The sequence below is a fragment of the Typopeltis vanoorti genome, chromosome 2, assembly GCF_054136105.1.
Source record: "Typopeltis vanoorti isolate ZY-2024b chromosome 2, IOZ_Tvanoo_1.0, whole genome shotgun sequence".
NCBI classification, from domain to species: domain Eukaryota; kingdom Metazoa; phylum Arthropoda; class Arachnida; order Uropygi; family Thelyphonidae; genus Typopeltis; species Typopeltis vanoorti.
In genome coordinates this window covers 177,658,282-177,681,055 of record NC_143550.1, presented here as the reverse complement: position 1 = coordinate 177,681,055, position 22,774 = coordinate 177,658,282, and the positions used below count along the sequence as shown (strand labels likewise).

The following is a 22,774-nucleotide window of genomic DNA, read 5'->3' as shown; positions in this document are numbered from 1 at the left end:
TGATTTTAGAGGCTTTTCAAATGAATCTAATTTAATTAAATCTCATTCTGAGAAACTGAGTGATTCCAACCTGCTAAATTTAGATGCACAGTGGGAAGATCCTGAAGAATATGCAGAAAATTTAATCACTGACAAGCCCAAAGAGATTTAACAAGCCACAGAAACAATTAAAAATATTTTTCAATCGAAGTTTTTAAGCAGCAATACTTAGAGGGCTGACCTTGATGATGAGAGAAGCAATAAAATTTGCAGAAGTAGAAGAAGAGGCAATAGGGCCATACCATCAGTTGTATGAAAAAAATAAACAGAATGTCTGCTAAACTGCATTAGCCCAATTCTTTGTTAAGAAGTAGAATAATAAATTTATATTCTGAATTTGTTTCATTGTCTTTCAGCTTCATGGTTTACCTTTAATTTGGCCCTGAGACATACACTAATTCTTTTTTAAAAAAATTAAGGGTCAAAAAAGAAATTTGAGGAACGAATTATACTTTTTCCCATAGGTTATTATATTCGATTAGTGCATTTTTGATTGATGCGCCTATTTTAAAGAAAACATTAGGTGCACTAATTGAGGGATTGCTGTACAGTGAATAATTTCTGTTGTATTCTAAAATGTAATGATATTCACTTCAGTAACTACACAAATATACAGTTCAACAAAATACATTTTACTTGTTTTTCTTTTTATGTACAAATTGTTATTTTATATAACTTTTCAGCACCTTCTTGAAAAAATGGCAAATGCACACTGGCAGAATAATGCATATACAGTCCAACCAATAGTAATTAGTTTGGCTGCCAGCCTGATGACATTTTCCTTTAATCTGGAATTACTGAAAAATATTCGCATGCCTTTGGCAAGTAATACTATATTCTCTTTATTTAAGTCAAGGGAACCAGAAGTTATGCTGTGTCAGTATTTATTTATAAAAAACTAAATCAATTTTATAATTTTTTTAAAATTTTATAACCACAGCATAATGCTTCTGGCATTAAATTTTAAGTTTATCTTAATATGGATGGAATCTTGGGCAATCACAAGCAACTTAAAAATACAAAATCTACACAAGAACAAAAATTACAATTAAAAAAAATTTAAAATAACAGTTTGGTTTTTTCTTTATGTTCAGGGAAATTAAAACATCAGAGCCAATTATTTTCAACACTTTTTTTCAGCTTTAATAATAATAAAAAATAATAACAGATGAATGATTGTCGTGGAAATCATCTTGTATTCAGTTCATTCTGCCTCCCCACCCTTTTTTTTTTTGCATCTCATTGGTCATTAGGAATAATTTCTCCTCCCCTCCCTCACTCACTCTCACCCCCCCCTCTTCTTCCCTCATCTTTCTGCATCCTTTATTTACTTTATATATATATATAAATATACATATATTGCATCAGAAATAGCATTACTGGCTGCCCAAATCTTCACAGGCCTGGATAATATGAAATAACAGAAAAATAATAGAAAACACAGGTCTCAACCATCTTCTAAAGGAGGGGGAGAAGATGGCATTATTTTGGTTGTGCCTTGAGTGAGGTAGCCTGCTACACCGGGTGTACCTAGAAAAAATGAATTAATATTTCATAAAAGAGAATTTGCAAAGCATTAATTTTATATGAATGTTAGATGGTAATATAAAATTCACTATGCATACAGAAAGGTAATTAAAAAAAAAAGTAGCCATAGCTAAACCAGTGTGATATAAATTTCATACAAGGTAGCTATTAGCTCATTACATATTTTTCCACTCCTTCACCATAAACATAACCATGTTTGTGTAATTTAATGAAGGAAAATAATGTGCATAAATTGAAATAGAAACAAAGGAATAGTGTGTGTAAACTACGGCAAACAAAGAAAAACGTGATGACTTAGGGCCTTGAGGACATGACCTTGACAAGCCCATATTGGATCCTTACAGGCAAGGATTAGCTAATTCTCTGAGAGGAGCTCTCTCTCTCATGCGTTCGCAATGAAGCATTTTGATGCGACCGTAAATGTAAGCTTAAGGGTCAAAGCTGTATAACTGAGAGGAGACCTCCACATAGCCTTAGCCTTTAAAGGAATACGGAGAACCGACCAGGGCTTTTGACCTAATGTCCAATCCTTACCTTCTCGTGGTGCACCCTGTTGGGTATCTACTTGGATACTGAATGAACAAGGATGGGCTGGCAATTTGGGATTTAGCCAACCAAATTGTATTCTTGTTGGTTAAACCAAAATAAAAAATGATGGTACGACATGACAAAATTTCATGCCGGCTGGGGTGTCGCCCAGTTAAACAAGGCCCCCGTTGTTTTCGCCAGGGAACCAGGGCGAACAGCGAAAAGTCAGCTACTGGAACAAATCTGAAAACAAACCACAAATCAACATCACGAGAGTTAATGATCGGTACTATCAACATAAGAAGCCTGAATGGCAAAGAAATGGAGCTAGCTGAGGAATTAGATAAATACCAGATCATCATAATAGGGGTGACTGAAACAAAAAACACAAAAATTGGCAGGATCTTTCTGAACAATAAATACAAAATGTTATATTCAGGAAATGACAATCAAGGAAAAGAAGGAGTAGCCATAGTATTCAACACAAAATACGAGGCTAATCTTCTTGAATGGCAGTCAGTCTCAAGTAGAGTAATGTGGGCAAATATGAGAATGGGAAACTGGACAATGAGATTTATTTGTGCCTATGGTCCCACAGAAGGTTCTACTAAGGTAGAAGTGGAGGAATATTTTGAGGCTTTAGAAAAAGCAACTGACACAATGAAAAAGGAAAAGTTGGTCCTTGTTGGGGATCTAAATAGCAAAGTAGGAAATGATTGTGATACATACAAAAATATTTTGGAAAATTTGGAGAAAAGAGGAAAGCTAATAATAATGGCAAATACCTGTTGGATTTCTGCTCAGGACATGGACTGGTTATTACTAACACCATGTTCTGACATAAAAATGTGCACAAATTCACATGGAGAGAAGAGGTATGGAAATTAAATATAGAAATGGACAACAGAATCAGCAAAGCTGGTATGGTAGGAAGTCAATTGAATAAATTCATATGGAATAAGAGAGAAATTAGTCGGAACACTAAATTAGCTATATACAAGACAGTGTTCAAACCAGTTTTAACTTATGGATCTGAGAGCTGGGTCAGAAGTAAAACACTTGACCAAAGACTAGAGACCGCAGATATGAGAGTCTGAGAAAGATTATAGGCGTGAGCAGATGGCATCAATGGCAATATCATATTAAAAACAAGGATATTAGGAAAGAACTTGACATTGTCAACATTCAGGAATGCGTTAGCAGAGCTAATCTCAGGTGGTATGGTCATTTAAACAGAATGGGCGAAGAAAGATTAGCAAAACAAGTATTCTCTGCCAGGTTGGCAGGAAAACGACCCAGAGGAAGACCAAGATATAGGTGAATTGATATGGTAAAAGTGCCTTAGACGACAGAAATATAAGATCTGATAATGTTGGAGTCTTGACAAGTAACAGACTGATTTGGAGGAAAATTGTAGATAGGAAGTTAGTAATGATGTAATTTTTTTCATGTAGTACTAATATATCCTGTACACCCCTTGAGAGTACATGACAGGAATTTGATGATGATGATGTAAACTCCTTGGAAGAAAAGGGGTGGATGATCAAAAAAAGGAGGAATGAAAAGTGGGGACAGAGAGTGAGAGACACGAAGTGGGCAAGTGGGTGAAAGGAAATGAGACAGGACGTGAGGATAATCTCTGACCAGAAGGGAAATGCTCGGGTCTAAATGAAACCCGAACCGTGATGTTTTCCCCTTGAAGGATGCAGAAAAATCCCAGACAAGCACCTCAGATGTTCCCAACGATGCCGAAATATCAGTGCGTGTGAATCCATGAGATCGGAAGACAAAATCTGCAGTGTAAACAAGGATCCAACCAGGATGCACACATGACTCACACGTGGTGAATCAGTGAAATAGTGAGTAGCCAGAAACGGTAAGGCAATTTTGTCCTTTCTAAAGTTAAGTGAGAGTGCTGAAGGAAAACACGTTAAGCTGTGTTGCAGAAAAGAAAACTAAAACTAATTTATTTGTAGGAGTAAGTTTAAGGACACTGGACTGGTAGTCTGAAGAGCCATGTCAAGTGATTCTTGCTAAATCTAGTATGTAAATGTTACCTTAACTCGTTTCCCAGAGATTCTTGTCTAGATAAAGTTGTATCAATTGCCTAAGTGGATGCTTTTCTTTGGGGATGATAAATGTGTCAATTAATGAGATTTTCATGTGATATTATTTAGAGGTGGTTTGATCTAATTAAGATAACTGACGAGTTGATTATTTCATGTTTAATGTATCCTGTTAGTATAAAATAAACTTTATGTTTTATCATTTGAAATCCTGGTGTTGAATTTGTGTTTGAGACCGACATTTGCCACTCACTAAACTACGAACCGTGATAAAGGGGAAAGAAAGATATTACAATAGGAAAGAGAAGGGGGGCACGACTGCAACATTTTATGAGAGGGCCCAAAAATATCTAAGGTATAATAACTCTAACTAGCACAGTTTAAATATAAATTTGTTAGGGTTTGTTACCCAGGGAAAATCTTACAATCCCTGATCACAAGGAAAGTAGTAACGTCCCAAACCATGATATACGATCTAACAATATCTTTATCACATTTGCATACCACAGCTGAATTTTCTCACACATTTTTCCAATTTCTCCCTTGATGATCTAGTTTCCCTGACTCTCTATATTAGGTCTCATACCAAGAAGTAATTTTTCCATGCTTCTGATGCCAAATGAATTCAAGTGCAAGCCATCATTCTTATACAAGTCTTTTCTGCCATCAAACATGTCTAAAAACTCGCATCCATATCTTCTACACAGCCCATGCGTGAAATCATTTGCTACCATCACCCTCCTCCTTATTTGGGTACTAATCCTATAATTTTTACTCTCTCACATTTTTTCTCGCTTCTTCTAACAGACCTTTCATATCTTCTCTCATACTATATTTGTCACCACTTAAATTATTAGTACCTACCAGAACTACCATTTCTTTTACTTTTCGTTTTTGGTTTTCAATTATGTTTGTCATATTTTTAATTTTTGCTCCCAGGAAACTAGAAGTGGTGATTCCCTCAGCAAAGAAATATATGGAAATATAACTTCTGCATTGCTTCAACCTTTGTATCACTTCTGGGTCTTAGCATTATGGGAAGGGCCAATGTGGCCCTTCTTGCATTATGGGATACTAAGGCAATTGATGTGAAGCCATTAGCCTCAATATACGAGCTACCCTATCATGAAGTTACTTCATGTGCAAACTTTGCTTAAGCTTGGATAAAGGATGAAACCAAAGATATAATTTCTTGGCATCTTTAATTTACAACATACTCCCATTCAACATTCACCTATCTAATCATTACCATTCTCTAAATTCCCTTATGCAATATTCATTTCCACATGACACTCATCTTCCTCACCCTCTATCACAGTAATCATCTCTCTCTCTCTCTGCCAGTATTCTTTCTGACACACTGTTACTGCAGCCACTTATATTAATGCTGATATCACTGTTGTCAAGCTCTTCCCATTTCCACAATGTTGCCAATTTTTTACCTGCCATATTTCTAACTGCTGGAATGCAAACATGCTGAAAGTACCACATTCCACAAAATCTTGTAGCATGCAGTATAAAATATAGTCCTTGAATTGTGGCTGGTTGAATTATAACATATCAGCAAACAGACTTACAGCAGCCATAATTATTGTAACGCTGACAAGATATACTATACTCTAACAACAAAAACCACAAAACATCAAGTTTCTACATAATTATGATCTAACCAACAAAGCTCTTTGTAAATTTAGAAGAGATACTCTTAATTTATATGAAAACTTATTAATTTCTCTGACATCACATTAATGCTTCCAAGGTAATTGTCACCCTCTGGAGGACATTTAATTATCCAGATCCTCAGTCTCTCAATTTGTAGTACAATTGTACATATATATTTTTTTACTCAGAACAAAATCTTAGATTGTACATTTACAGAGATAGAATCTCATCTCTTCCAAGAGCCTCTGTAGCTCAGTTGGCATAGATGAAGCCTTCATTAGAAGGGCTCGAACCGCCCTCTGCAAAAGGGACAGGGAGAAAGGGGGGAAAACTCCATCCAAATAAATAAATACAGTTGATCCTTCAACAACGTGGGGGGTTAGGGTGCTGACCACCCGATCGAAAATCTGCATATAACTTTTGACTCCCCAAAAACTTAACTACTAATAGTTTACTGTTAACCAGAAGCCTTACTGATAACATAAACAGACTGAGAAATTGTGTTGAATTTTTTCTTGACAATTATTCATAAGACTATTACACTTTTTTTATAATCTTTGTCAAGTAGCTTTATTTTATCCTCCTACATGTTTTGCCAATCTTTTTCTATTGGCATCCTCAGGGAATACAAACTAATAAGCTAAAATGAAGGTTACAGACTAGGTTATAACTGATAATTCTAATTCATACAAAAAATTGGTATTGTGCGTGACAATGTGCATGTCTTGTTAACGTGATTTATTCGTTATGGCTCATTACGTAATTGTTATGAAAGTTCATTTCTTTGATGTTTAATGATCTGATAAAAGTTTTCCAAATTTCTGGTAAAATTAGACCTTGATTCTTGTTTAGGTTTTCAGTTTTACAGGCGACTGTAGCTGCTTCTTTAAAGGTTCTTGAATGGTAGTTATCTTCTATGTATGGCATAAGGCTCTTATCCCACTCAATATGATGGTTAGTAGAGGCAAAGTGGCATGAAAGGCCTGAAATGTCTTGTCTGTTATTTCTGACATATCCTATGTGTTCTTTCTTTCTCGTTTCAAAGCTTCTAGAGGTCTGACCTACGTAACTAATACCACATGAGCAAGGTATATTATATACTCCAGAGTACTTGTAGAATGGGTGAGGATCTTTCGGTGATCTTAAAAATTTCCGAATAGTGTTGATTGGTTTGAATGCCACTCTGATCTTATGTAGTTTTAAAAGGTTAGCTAATTTTTTGGAAAGGTTGCTGACAAAAGGAATTGTAATTGTACTGATGTATTGGACGTCATCACGTTGTTGATGTGATATATCAGTAAAGAGAATCTTGTTATAGAGTCTTTTTGGGTAACCATTTAAAGAAAGTTCTCTGGATATTGTGGTTAATTCCGTTAGTAGGTCATCCTTGTCTGTCGTATACTGTATAGCTCTTTTCTTGAGACTATGGATAATGCTAAGTTTCTGGGCTATGTGATGAGCTGAGTTGAAATGGAGGTAACGTCCAGTATTTGTAGGTTTTCGGTATACAGATAGGTTGATACTATTATTGGATTGTATCTTTATTAAAATGTCAAGGAATGGCAGTTTTTTATCTTTTTCCATTTCTAATGTGAATTTGATGGTATTGTGGAAACTATTGATTTGGTTGATGTAATTCATTAGTTCTTCTTTCGTATGATCCCAAATGATAAAGATGTCATCTACATATCTGTACCAAATTTTCGGTTTTGGAAAGATCTGGGTTAAGATTTTTTTCTCTAGATCTTCCATGAATAAGTCAGCACAAGCAGGTGATAGGGGGCTGCCCATAGCTAATCCAGTGAGTTGTTTGTAGATCGTTTTTTTCCAAATAAAATAGTTAGAAGTTAAACAGTGATTGAACAAAGTAGTGATGTTTTTTGGGAATAAGTTGTCTAAGATTTTAGTCAGCGGCCACATCGGTTTGAAAGCACCAGTTCTCGTTTGTTCACTGAAGTTAAGCAAACCTGAGCCCGGTGAGTGCTTGGTAGGGTGCCCATCTTGGAAACCTGGGTGCTGCTGGCATTAATTATTTGGTAGTGTTCATGCAAGCTCCTGATAAGATAAGTATTATTTTCAGTTATCGTTGATAAAATTAGTTAATATTGCGTAGTTTGTTTGCCTTGCATATTTTAGTGCGTCTGTTTGTGTGTTTTTGGTGTGTATAATTTATTATTTGATAAAACACGTTGCAATAATTATGGCACCTGTACGAAGGCAAATGGCGGCCAGTAATGATGGTTCGCCATCGTTATCAAAGAACAGTAGTATAAAAGAAATGAGTCAGTGTACTAGCTGTGAAATGTACGCTTTACGGAGTGCATTCAGAGTGTGGATAGATGATAATAAAGGATTGAATGTGTGTAGAAAATGTAGGCAGAATGAGGAATTGAAGTGTATTTCGGATCGTGAGTGTGATATTTTTGTCAACCTTCAGAATGAAGAAAATAGCGATATGACAAGAAACGGCAAGGTTGTACATGAGAATTATGAGAGTGTGAATGTAGAAAGTGTGAATGATAGTATTAATGGTTTCTCAGAGAATAAAAAAGATGAGATAGATGCATTGAATGAGATCGCGTTGTTGAATGGTGCGATAGAAAGGGCAAAACAGCAGCTAGAGTGCATGAACAAAAGTAGACTGAATGAACCAACCAATAATAAAAGGTATGACAGGAAAAGCGTATGAATGTGAACATGAACAAAATGAAGGATAGAGTGCTGTATGGAGACTCGTTAGTACAAGGTGTGTTAGTAGAGGATTTGACAAAATCGTACCAACCTGGAGCGACCATAAAGGATATAACTGAGTCTATTAGAGAGCAAAAGGAAAGGGTGAAAGAAATGATTGTTGTGGCAGGTACGAATGATTTGAAAGGAGATAAAATGGAAATGATAGAAGACCTGAATGAATTGTTTGAGGTAGCAAAAGAAAAGAGTGAGAGAGTTAGAATGATTAGTCTTTTGCCACGGTATGACAGTGAAATGTTTAAAAGGAGGGCCATAATTGCGAATGACTTTATGCGTGGGTTATGTATGACGAGTGGTGTGGAATTTGTGGACGTGTGGAGTGAGTTTGATGTGCGAAAGGATCTATATAGGATGGATGGCTTGCATTTGAATGGTTATGGTGTAAGAGGACTTGAGAAAGTGTTGCTGAATGTAGTGGATGTGCAAATTCAGGGAAACTAGATTCGTTAAGCGGGAGGGGGAGTAGATATACAGTCCTTAGGGAGGCAGTTGAATGTAAGAATGAACATAATATGCTAGAGCAAATAAGGACAACAAACCAGAGTGGGATAGTTAATATAAGGCATCAAGGTAGGGTTGGGGCTAATGGGGGTCTTAAATTCATGTACACTAATACTAGGAGTATTAGGAACAAGAAGGAAGAGTTTTTGGCCATGGTTGGCACTTCCAGACCACAGGTTATTGGTATTAGTGAAACATGGCTGACTGTAGATGATATAGCTAGTGGGATTGAATGTGATGGGTATAGTGTGTTCAGGAATGACAGAGAGAATAAAATGGGGGGAGGAGTATTGTTGATGATAGCTGATGAGCTACAGCCAAGGAGAATAGAAGTTGAATTGCAGGATAGAGAAAAGAGCACATTTGAGGCCATTTGGTGTGAGATTGTGGCTAGCAGAACTAAATATACAATTGGGTGCTGCTATAGACCAGGTGATGGAAAAGATGGTGGTGACAGTATGCACAAGCAAATAGAAGAAATGAGTGGAAGGAGGGTGATTATTATGGGAGATTTCAACTATGGTCGCATTGATTGGAGTGAGGAGAGGACACACAGGAGGAAGGAATTGGATTTTATGCGGTTATTAAGGGATAACTATCTGCGACAGCATGTAATGGAAAATACTAGGGGTCAGAGAGTGCTTGACCTAGTAATTACATCTGAGGATTTGGCTGTAACAAATATGACCACATTGCCACCAATCGGTGAGAGTAATCATAGGGTCTTGACTTGGGAGGTGGCTAAAGGTGTAGAATTTTCAATTAAGATAGGGTACATGTGGAATTATCGGGCTGGAAAGTATGACAAGCATAGAAGTTTGATTGGCTCAGTGCCATGGCATGTACAACTGCAAGGACTAGAAGTTGATAGTGCATGGGAGGTGGTTAAGAAGTGCTTGCATGAAGCAATGGCTGACTGTATACCTAGAGTCCGAATAATAAATCAAGTAGGGGTTAAATGGATGAATAACACCATTAAGCTTGAGCTGCAAAAAAAGAAACAACTATGGAGGGAATTTAAGGAGAAAGGTGACCGGCAGGCACATGAACGGTATAAAGCGCAGGCCAGAAGGGTGACGAGTGTGGTAAGAAAAGCAAAAAAGGATTACGAAAGAACATTGGCCATGCAGGCTAAAGAGAATCCTAAACAGTTTTTTAGATATGTAGCAAGTAAAAGGAAAAATGTACATGGCAGAATGATTTTAAAGAATGCCGATGGTAGGGAGGTAACTGAATCAGTTGAGATAGCTGAGTTACTGAGTGAGCACTTTGCAAGAATATATCATCCAGGTGGTGACATTGCAGAAACGAATAAACCAGTAGATTATACGGGAATTGTGGTTAATGAAGTGGAGGTGAGTAGTCTATTGCAAAACCTCAATGTCAATACATCTGTGGGGTGGATGGTATACCAGCTCGTGTAGTACGAGAAGCAGCTAATGAATTGTCAGTACCATTGACCATTTTGTTTAATTTGAGTCTCGGGTCTGGGTTAGTCCCGAGCGGGTGGAAGGAGGGGAAAATAGTTCCACTGCATAAAGGTGGTTCCAAGACCGCTGTTGTAAATTGCCGACCGATTAGCATATCAGGAATCATTGTCAAGGTCTTAGAGAAATTAGTCAAGAAAAGAATGCAGGACTGGATAGATGAAAATGGGATATTGTATGGGGGACAACATGGTTTTGTGAAGGGTAGATCATGCCTCAATAACTTGCTCACGTTTTATAACACAGTGACAGCTGAACTGGATAGGGGGTAATGGGTTTACAGTGATACTACTGGACCTTGCCAAGGCCTTTGACAGGATACCACATGGAACCCTAATCAATAAACTGGAGCAGATGGGGATAGATATAGGGTTGGTAAGGTGTATAGGAGGGTGGTTGAAGGAGAGATACCAGAGAGTGGTTTATTCAGGAGTGGAGTCAAAAAGAAGTCTTGTGGCTAGTGGAGTGTCGCAGGGCTCTGTTCTTGGACCACTGCTTTTCAATTTGTTTATCAATGATATTGGAAAGGATTTGAGAGGAAGTGTTCACTTGTTTGCTGATGATGCAAAGTTTGGTAGAGCAGTTGTGAGTGCACAGGATGTCAAAATTTTACAGGATGATTTGGATAGTTTGGAGGACTGGGCTAGGAAAAATGGATGTCAGTTTAATGTGGCAAAGTGTAAGGTTATGCATTTTGGGGTGAAAAGAATAGCAGCAGTATATCACATAGGTAGAACCGTACTCCAGGAGATTGATGAGGCCAGGGATTTGGGAGTGATGGTGGATAGGGAGTTGAAATTTAGGGGGCACATTGCAGAAGTAACTAAAACAGCTCACCAAATCACTTGGCTTATGAAAAATACTTTAACATGCAGAGAGAAGCAAGTTGTTGTTCCTCTGTATCGAGCCTTGATAAGACCCCATCTGGACTTCTGTGCCCAGTTATGGGCACCAGGGTTTCTTCCTGATGGGGAGGAAGTGGAGAGAGTCCAGAGACGAGTGACCAAGATGATAGCAGGTCTGTGTAATGAACCTTATGAGAATAGGTTGAGGATTTGTGGGTTGCAGAAATTGGACGATAGGCGAAGGAGGGGTTATATGATTGAGACATTCAAATTACTGAAGGGTTTTTATAAGATTGATCCAGAAGATATTTTTGAAAATATGACTAGTGGTGGGAGGACTAGGGGCCATGCATGGAAGCTGGGCAAGAGCGTGGTTGACAAGGGTGTTAGAGCTAGGTTTTTTACTTGGAGAGTGGTGAATGAGTGGAATAAGCTTCCAGAGTCTGTTGTGGGTGCTACGACCATGAATGAGTTCAAGGCAAGATATGATAGATACTGTGTGAATGTTGAATAGTTGTTCCAGACATGATGTTAGGGCCTCCCTCGATGAGTCTTTCGACTCCTTGGAGTTTCCCGGAACAATAATAATAATAATAAAAAAAAAGATGTTGATGACTTCAAACACTGGAATGTTAGTAAACAGAGATGTGATGTCCAGGCTTGCTAGTATATCCTCTTCAAAAATAGGGACGTTTTTTATTTTATCTATAAAATGTTTTGAGTTTTTAATATAAGTATCAGAGACGTGAATGTGTTGTTGTAAAATCTTCGCAAGATACTTTGACAGTTGGTAAGTGGGAGAATAGATTCCATCAACTATTGGGCGTAATGGTATACCTTCTTTATGAATTTTTGGAAGGCCATACAATCTAGGAGTAAGTGGGTGCATAGATTTTAGTTTTTTTATAATTTCTATAGGCCAGTTATTCATTCCACATAATAATTCATTGGTGTCATTATGGTTTTTAATGGTAGGATCTCTACTAAGAACTTCATATACAGACCTGTCAGATAATAGATTTTTAATTTTTTCTTCATAATCTGAAGTAATTAAAATAACTGTATTATTACCTTTATCGGCTTTGAGTATGATGATATCTTTATTATTCCTTAATTTGAGAAGCGTTCTTCTTTCCATTTGGTTAGTTGGTGTTAGGAGATCTTGACTGAGCTGAAAGCATTATGCTACTTTTTAATCGTAAGTCATTAGTATTGGAACTGGTAGTAATGAGAAGGCTTTTTCTAAGTTGCAGATGAACTCTATTTTAGGAATGACAGTGGGTTTTAAAGCAAAATTGAATCCTTTTTTGAGGATAGAGATCTCAGGTTTACTTAAAACGTGTTTAGATAGGTTAATTAGATTGATTGTTAAATAGATTGAGAAATTGTCCTCAATCCAGTACATCTCAACACTAACCTCGGCTATAATCTCTCAGATTGTTATTGCACTGTCGTAGTTCTTCAAACTACTTCAGGCCTCCAATAAACAGAGAAGTGGTCTCACGTTGAGCGATGAAATTCATCTTCAGCCATATATATATATATATATATATATATATAAAGGAATTTGAATGACTATATGGAGAGTGAAAAGTTTAATGTTAAGATAAGACTAGTTTCGTTGAATAAATCAACTTCTTCAGGTATCACAGGCAAAGAATTAAATAAAAAATAACAGAGACACGATAAATTACATTAACAGATCTATATAAAACACAAAAAGTACTTTTGTTTTATAATAGATCTGTTATTATATACATTAACAGATCTATTATAAAACACAAAAAGTACTTTTGTGTTTTATAATAGATCTGTTAATGCAATTTATCTTGTCTCTGTCATTTTTTATTTAATTCTTTGCCTGTGATACCTGAAGAAGTTGATTTATTCAACGAAACTAGTCTTATCTTAACATTAAACTTTTCATTCTCGGTATATAGTCATTCAAATTCATTTTTATAACATTATCTACCGAGTAAATTATGAACAATAATATACATATATATATATACATATATACACATACATATAACCGTAAACCTTTTCGACAAAATATATAAGGTTGAAGACAATATATAAGTTATAGCACTGTTCAATGTCTTTATTTACTTTTTTGCTATGCACATAAGCCTATACATAATTACTAGACCTCCGTGGAGTCAAAAGACCCTCATCATGCCCAAAGGTAAAGCTGTATCATACATATATATAAAAGAATGATCATTAACTCTGTTATCATACATATTTTTATGAAGAATTCAATGACTAGAACCGAGATCTAAGTAAAAAGGTTTTAATATAAAAACACGACTAATTTCGGACCGTAACTGCCTTCATCAGGTGACATTATAAAAGAAAGAAAAAAAGAAAAAAACACTAAACACTGAAGGTTAAAAGACTATGAACAACATAGAGAGTCTCTATGCATAATTAGCATGAAAACATTGTAGTTGTATTTAAAGCTGTTCATTCGTTTGTTGCATTGTTGGGAGAGTGCATGCTTGTAGCATCACGTGAACACCAGGACATGATTACAGCTGAATGACTATCCGGGAGGTTGTAGCTCAAGTTATTATTTAGATGAACAGGATTGAAGATGATTTCTCTAGATTCCACGATTTTTCTCTCTAGTTCATCATTGCAACGGAAGATGATAGTAGATTTTTCCCAGCAGACTTTGTGACTTTGGTTTTCATCATTAGGATTAGCTGAGAAAAGGATATGACTTGATAATGCACTGGCTCGCTGTCTCTTGTAAGTAACGTGCCTCATGTGTTCTTCCATACTCAATTCGACAGATTTGTCTGTCTGCCCAAAATAAGGAATATCACAATCACACAATATTTTATATACACCAGGATATTTGAGTTGATGATGACAAGGTTTTGGCTGGCTTATTAAGAAACAGATCTTTGGAAGTGGAGTGAACAAGGTTCTGATATTATATTTTCTCAGAACGTTTGCTAATTTATGTGAAACTGTAGTTATGTAAGGAATAGGTATATTGCCTTTGAATCTATTTGTTTCTTCTGAGTGATGTCTAGGAGGATTAAGAAGGAATTTTTCAATGATTCTCTTGGAATATCCATTAACTTCGAAAGAAGTTTTGAGATGGTTTATTTCTGTAAGAAGTTCATTTGGATTATCCAGAAGAGAACGGGCTCTATGTCCCAAGGTGGAAATTATTCCAAGCTTATGAGGAGGGAAGTGATGGGACTGACTATGCAGATATCTGTTGGTATGTGTGGGCTTTCTATATATCAATATTTTGAGTTTACCAGAAGAGCTAGTCAGTTTGACATCAAGAAAAGGCAAGGAATTATCCATTTCAAGCTCGGCAGTAAACTTAATACGTTGATGTCAGCTATTGAGATGTTCGAGGAAAACCATAAGGGATTCGTGTCCATGGCTCCAAATAATGAAGAATTCATCAACATAGCGTTTCCAAACTTTAGGTATTAAAATAAAGGAAGAGATAGCCTTGGTTTCAAAATCCTCTAAGTAAATATTTGCGAGTACAGGGGTTAAGGATTACCCATAGCCAGTCCATGATTTTGTTTGTATATATTATCTTGAAATTTGAAGTAACCGGACCTGATGCAACGTGTAAGCAAGGCTAACATTTTTTTGGATAACTTGTCCTTGTTAATGAAGATGACATCAGGCTAGCCATGATGTCATTTTCATTAACTGTAATATCCTTGATGTATGTAACAAATTCTGTAGTGTTCTTGATAAAGGATGGTGACTTGTACTTTCATAAGTACAGTTTCACATAAATTAGCAAAAGTTCTAAGAAAATACAATATCAGAACCTTGTTCACTCCACTTCCAAAGATCTGTTTCTTAATAAGCCACTCAAAACCTTGTCATCATCAACTCAAATATCCTGGCGTATATAAAATATTGTGTGATTATGATATTCCTTATTTTGGGCAGACAGATAAATCTGTCGAATTGCGTATGGAAGAACACATGAGGGACATGACTTACAAGAGACAGCGAGCCAGTGCATTATCAAGTCATATCCTTTTCTCGGCTAATCCTAATGATGAAAACCAAAGTCACAAAGTCTGCTGAGAAAAATCTACTAACATCTTCCGTTGCAATGATGAACTAGAGAGAAAAATCGTGGAATCTAGAGAAATCATCTTCAATCCTGTTCATCTAAATAATAACTTGAGCTACAACCTCCCAGATAGTCATTCATCTGTAATCATGTCCTGGCATTCACGTACTCCCAACAATGCAACAAACGAAAGAACAGCTTTAAATACAACTATAATGTTTTCATGCTAATTGTGTATAGAGACTCTCTATGTTGTTCATAGTCTTTTAACCTCAGTGTTTAGTGTTTTTTCTTTCTTTTATAATGTCACTCGATGAAGGCTGTTACAGGCCGAAACTAGTCGTGTTTTTATATTAAAACTTTACTTAAATCTCGGTTCTAGTCATTCAATTCTTCATAAAAAAAAAAAAATATATATATATATATATATATATATATATATATATGATACAACTGATTGACTTAGTTGAAAGATATATTTTTAAAATAGATTAAATGACTGAACCGAGAGATAAAAATAGAAACACTATTTTAATTAAGTAAACTGCACAACTAGTTTTATCTTCTTAGAAGACTTCTTCGGGTGCATAAGATGAAGGAACCACCAACAAACATTGTGAAAGAGAAAATCTATACATTAAAGTGTTAATGTATTAACATTTGAAGCTGTTCTGTGTATCTCATCATTGTTGAGCATGTGCATGCCTTCAAAGTTTCGTGAATGCCGAAGTTGGATAGCAACACAATGGCAGTCTGATAGATTATAACTAAGGTTAGTGTTGAGATGTACTGAATTGAGGGCTATTTATTTATATTCTACAATTCTTCTTTCCAGTTCATTATAGCATCAAAAGATATTTTCTGATTTCTCCCATATGACTGAATGAAAGAATGATAGAGTTTTCATTGTTAGCTTAGCAGAATATGGGACAAATCAGAAAGTATCTTTTGATGTTATGATGAACTGGAAAGAAGAATTGTAGAATCTAAAGAAATTGTCCTCAATCCAGTACATCTCAACACTAACCTCAGCTATAATCTCTCAGACTGTTATTGCACTACTAGTAGTTCTTAAAGCTACTTCAGGCCCAATAAACAGGGAAGTGGTCTCACGCTGAGTGATGAAATTCATCTTCCACCACACACACACAGCCGTAAACCTTTTCGACAAACATATTTTTAGTCAAAAGATGTTTGAAGACAATATATAAGTTATAGCCCACTAAAATCAGTTATCTTTAATGAGTTTGATATGAAAGTAAACATATGAGAAGGGAGGAAGATAAGAGATTACATTCCGAATTCTAGTTTGCTTTAGGGCCCCCATATGTACTGCTTACTTAGGTTGAAAATGCTTGATTACATTAAGCCTAGACATAGAACTCCTATAAAAGCCTCTGAAGGAGGAAAAAAAGAACTGATAACATATACATACCTGTTAAGGAAGGTAAAGCTGTATCTGCTATAAACAAGTCATGTTTTTGATCTCTATATTCTGACCATACGTGAGATTTATTCAAAATGGCAGAAATCTAAAGAAACAGCATAAAAGTTATTTTTATATATTTATCAAATACATTAGAATAGTACATTTTAAATGTATATCATCATAAAATCTTTTATTTTTTTAGAATGCTGAAAATCTTATAATCACAATGCATATATGTTCAATGTCTTTATTTACTTTTTTGCTATGCACATAAGCCTATACATAATTACTAGATCTCCATGGAGTCAAAAGACCCTCATCATGCCCCAAGTATATCAGACCATATCTTAAACTCATTCAACATCTCATAGTCAGAATCACTTGTATATCTAAGATTGTCATTGCAAAAATTTTGCATTTCATTAAAATATTTTAATAAAAGACAAAATATTATTGAATTCTTTTGGAAAGTATGCTAGCATGATTCCATCTCAAGAAATTCCACTTCGTTTCTGAAAATAGTGTATTCATCTCTATGAGATTCTATTATGGAATTTAGCATTATAGCTTATAGCATTATACATCACACAATTTTGCATTTTTTGTGAAATTCAGTGTTGACATCCAACATATACGTAATATTTGAAACTAAAAAATATTGGGAACAATTAAATGAATGGCTGCAGTGGTGAATTCATCTTTTCAGAACTAGGATTTCAAGTGAAATTGATAATTCAGGGAATGAGCTTTTCAATGTGTCCCATGTTGTCCCATCCCCATTTTTTTTTTTTTTTTTTTTTACTGAATATATTTTCATTTATAGCATGAAATTTATTGGTACCTAGAAATATTGTGATAACATTATATGGGTAATTATAAAGTAACTTTACAACCTACACATGTAGCAAACAATTATATATAAGTTTATTTAAAAACTCCAATATATTTCATCCAAAGTTATGTGGACAATGTCAGGTAGACAGACTGTTAACTACATTCAAAAGATGAATCATAATAATAAGTTATAATTAGATCGTGTTATGCATCACTTGACCAAGTGTCAAATTCATGTTTCTGGAAAAAACATCAATTTGCCGCTTGGTCAAAAAAAAAAAAGTTATGAGGATCGGCTGGGGCCGATCCTCATAACTAACATTGTACAGTCTCCTGAAACCATCTTTGTTATCTGCCTTTGTACCCTTCACACAGTTAATTTATCCCCTTCAAATCCTGGGGACCAAATCTGAGAACAACAGTCTATGGTCTGATCAGGGTCTTATACAACGGAATGATAACTCTTTTATCTCTGCAGGTCAGCGTCCTCATTATTGTAGCAATCCTCTGCATTACCTTTACAATCTTTGCAATATGTCCTCTGAATTTCAGGTTTCTATCAATCATCAACTCCAGTTCTCTTGTCTCTCCTATTTCCTCCAGTATAGCTCCTCCAATAGAGTATGCAGCATCCCATCACTGTGTCCCAAACCTCGAGACATTACATTTTGCTGCATTAAACTGACATCCCCATTCATTTGCCCATCTATCTAGCTTATTTAAATCCTCTTGCAGGGCTACCACATCTGCACTATTACTAATAATCCTTCCCAGCTTCGCATCATCCGCAAACAACTGAATATCCCCCTGCAATCCACTGGCTATGTCATTGATATAAAGGTTAAACAATATAGGTCCCAGTACTGAGCCCTGTGGGACCCCACTTGTACCCCTCTGCCTCCTTGAAACTGCACCACCATACACAACTCTCTGATACCTATCAGACAGCCAATCCTGAATCCAGTTGACCAATCTGACATCGAAACCCATGTGTTGCAACTTAAAAATCAGCTTATCATGTGGCACCTTGTCAAATGCCTTTGCTAAGTCCAAGAAAATGGCAGTATATGCCTTTCCCTCATCTACTGCTCTTGTAAATTTATCATAAAAGGCTAACATATTCCTAAAACAAGAACACCCCTTCACAAATCCATGTTGACCCTCACAGATAACATTACTCTCATCTGCTCAATGCTGTATATGGTCCCCAACTAATTTCTCCAGATCTTAACTACTCATGACACACAAATTGGCCTATAATTAGATACTTCCAGTCTGCTACCACCTTTATGCAATGCCGATATCTTACCTTCCTTCCATTCTCTGGGCATTTTTCCTGTAGCCAGACTTTCATTGAAAAGACAGGTCAAAGGAGCTCTCAGTTCTTTAGCACATTCTCTCAAAACTCGTGGTGAAATACCATCCAGTCCCACAGCTTTACTGACATCCAGAGTACTCAGTATTTGGAACATGCTCTCCTCCTGCACCTCGAAACCTGCCTTATCCCTCTAGTATTAAAATTTACTCCTCCAGGATGAAATACACCAATAAAGTGTTCATTGAACAATTCCACTATATCTTCTCCATCAGTCACTCTATTCCCATTTTTATCCCACGTCATTCTTCCACGATCATTTCTCCTCCTACTGACCACATAGCTAAAAAATTCCCTAGGATTTTCTTTGGATCTTAGGGCCAATCTCTTCTCATATTCCAGTTTTGCCTGTCTTACCATACTAGTCACTCTCCTGGCCTGGGTCTTATATTCTTCATGCATCTGCTCTTCACCTGTCTCCTTATATCTCTTCCATAGCCTCTTTTTCACATGCAGTTCCTGTTTAATATGGTTTCTCATCCACTTTACACCAAATTGTGTCCTCTTCTTCACTTGTGGAATACAGCTTACTATTGCTGCTAACAAATATCCCCACAAATATTCATAATTTCCCAAGCACTAATGATATCCCTGCCTTCTACTTCCTCCCTCCATGAAACTTCCCCAAGTTGATGTCTAAGACTATTATAATCACCTGCCTTATAATTCCACATATGTTCCCCATCTCTTTGATACTCCTGCATGTCTATTCATCTTCCAAGTCAAAACCACATATCACTCTCTACAACTGGTGGGAGAGATCTCATCTCTCATCAACTCTTCTGATGCTATGACCAAATCCAAAACTCTTGAACCTCTTCTTTCCTCTATTACATGTTGCCTAAGACATTTGTCCCTCAAGAATTCTAGAAATCCCATTCCCTTATTGCTACATGCATCTTCCTCTTCCCAATTTATACTGCTGTAGTTAAAATCTCCCATAACAATCATTTTTCTTGCACTTGCTGAGCTCAACTATCCAAACATCTCCTGCTCCCCCACCTTCAGTGCTCCTTGGTTTGTAGCAACACCCCACTAAATATCCCGTCTTGTCCATCTCTACCTCACACCATATGCTTTCAAAATCATTAGTGTCACTGTCTTCCAAAGCCTCCACTCTTAGAGGACATAAGTCGTCACTTATTATAAGCAGTACTCCACCACCACACTTTCCCTTCCTATCCTGCTAAAAAAATGCTGTATCCTGCTACTTCTATTCCTGTTATTATATCCTTTTCTGTCAACCACGTCTCAGTGATCCCAATAATCTTGGACCAGGCTGATGCTAACAGCGCCACCAATTCCTCTCCTTTATTCTGGATACTCCTGGCATTAGTATAAAGCATAAAAATGCCACTGTTTCTATACCAAGCATCATCCCTCTAGACTCCACTGGGCTCAGCGTTGCCTGATGTCATCTTCCCCCCCCCCCTTCTCTAGTTGCCATTCCCACAAGAGGCCACCCCTGTTACCATCCACCTTGGGCATTCTAGTTTCCCTGCATTGACACACCGATTCATTCAGAACAGCAATCTCTCCAGATGCCTATGTCCTTCCTCATTCAAATGCAAGAGATCTCTCGTATACAACTCCTCTCTGTCCTCAAACGCCCTCCAAACATCCACATATTCCAATCAAGCAAAGTGTTACAGATGTATCACTTTTCTTGACAGCACTCTGGTCTTTCAAGTCTGCAAATGTTTTAAATTGTTTTGACCATAGTATGCCCAAATTTGAACTAATAATGTAAAAGTCCTTGAAGTGGATAATTCTAGCTACTTTCTACATAAACAAAAGCACTTTAAGAATTGAACATAAATGTTTCTGTTATTATTTTTCTTATCTAATCAAGATCTTTAGTTTGGTGTACAGAATAGATAAAATTCTAGTGGTGAGACTTATATATGATGGCTATTCATAACTGTATTTTTTAATGAAATTACAACATAGACTAATATTACAATATAACTAAAATAAATTTAATTAATATTCCAATATTTCAGCAAAGTCAAATTGTCAATGTCCGGGAATAAAATATAATAAAATAAGTTCACTAAGTAATGAAGATGAGGCATGTCAACTGAGAGTAGGCCTAAAGTCCTAAACAGTGCTCCAGAGTGGACTAAATTGGGTCTCCTTGGATGTTGGGCTGAAGTAAGGAGGATGAGAATTTCCCAACTTTGGAGCAGTTTCATGCAACCAAATTTGTTTAGGTTAGGGTAGTTTCTTAAGGCAGAAGTAGATGCAAGAAAAATTCAATATATATTTGCTGCAATGGAGTAAAGTGACTTTCTTCCAGCCAGCCTGGTTGGCCAAGTGGTTAGAATATCTGCTCTCCAGCCAAAAGGCTGCAGGTTCGAATCCCACCATGGGCATGGATGTTTGCGACTGTCTGTGAAAATACTAGTGGTGGTGAACAGTAAATGGTGTTGGTGTAGATGATGTGGTTGGTGGATGAGGTTGAGTGGTAGAGACAGAGAGTTGTAGAGTAGGTGTTCTCCCTCGATGAGTCTTGGACTCCTTGGAAGTATCAAATAATATTCTATGGTGTCCAAATCATGGTCATGATAGTTTACAACAACAACTACTAAAAGGGACCTGATAAACATCTGGCAGGTCTAAGGACTATGACTGGTCTTTGTTGGAACAGATAAGAGATGCTAATTTTTTTAAAGATTTTTGTTAGTTTTTTCAGATATTCCTTGGATATATGAATTAGTGATAGTTTTAGTGTAGTCTCTGTTCTGGAAAGGGGGACAGGGTGTGTGGGTTCAGGTTTTAACAGTTTTCAGATATGGTAGGAATGCAGCCATTGCCTATGAAGGCTTTATGAAAGTAGTTGATCAAGTTCTTTAGAGAGGGCACTGTTATCTGAACAAATTAATTTAGCCCTGTTATATAAAGTTTTAAAAATTCCATACTGTAGAGGGAGGGGGGGGTGATGTGACTGTATCTACCAGTGTATGTGTGGGTTTTTTGTAAACAGAGAATGCCAGCAATCCATCAGGCAGGCAAGTAAAAAATTAAAATGTATCTAGGAAGAGGAAACTGTTGTCATTTTTCTTTTTCTAATGTGAACTGGATGTTGACTGTTAAGTGTTTAGCACCTGTGTGTACGTATCTTATATTTTGTTCCCTGATGATAGCAATTTGACTTTGCCAAAATTTCCTGAAAAAATGAAAACATAATATAAAGATAAGAAAATGCAAAGGCTGACCTTTGCATTTTCTTTACATTAGTTATAGCAAAACAAGTGTTCTCTGCCAGGTTGGCAGGAAAACGACCCAGAGGAAGACCAAGATATAGGTGGATTGATATGGTACAAAATGCCTTAGACGATAGAAATATAAGATCTGATAATGTTGGAGTCTTGACAAGTAACAGACTGATTTGGAGGAAAATTGTAGATAGGAAGTTAGTAATGATGTAATTTTTTCATGTAGTACTGTCATATCCTGTACACCCCTTGAGGGTACATGGCAGGAATTTGATGATGATGATGATAGTTATAAATAACAATTTTCTTTTTAAAATTATCATAAAAGAACAAATATATGAGAAAGGGATGGAAAGCAAGGGTGTTAAAAAAAAACAGTACCTGGATAAACTTATTTTTTTTATTGTTTATTTTTAACCCTT

General features: G+C 36.3%; 1 protein-coding gene and 1 pseudogene across 1 annotated transcript in view; one reads left to right on the top strand and one right to left on the bottom strand.

The window, feature by feature from the left end:
- Positions 1 to 650: 650 nt before the first annotated feature.
- Rme-8 (receptor mediated endocytosis 8) overlaps positions 651 to 22,774 on the bottom strand; it is a 1,025,705-nt gene continuing 1,003,581 nt past the window's right edge. Inside the window, exons 52-53 of the mRNA XM_090414028.1 lie at positions 16,932 to 17,028; positions 651 to 1,569 (exon numbers count right to left, since the gene is read on the bottom strand). Of these exons, the coding sequence (XP_090270154.1) occupies positions 1,487 to 1,569; positions 16,932 to 17,028 (180 nt within the window). The 3' untranslated portion in view covers positions 651 to 1,486. The remainder of the gene's footprint in view (positions 1,570 to 16,931; positions 17,029 to 22,774) is intronic.
- On the top strand, positions 7,750 to 7,868 carry LOC150109690 (5S ribosomal RNA; annotated as a pseudogene).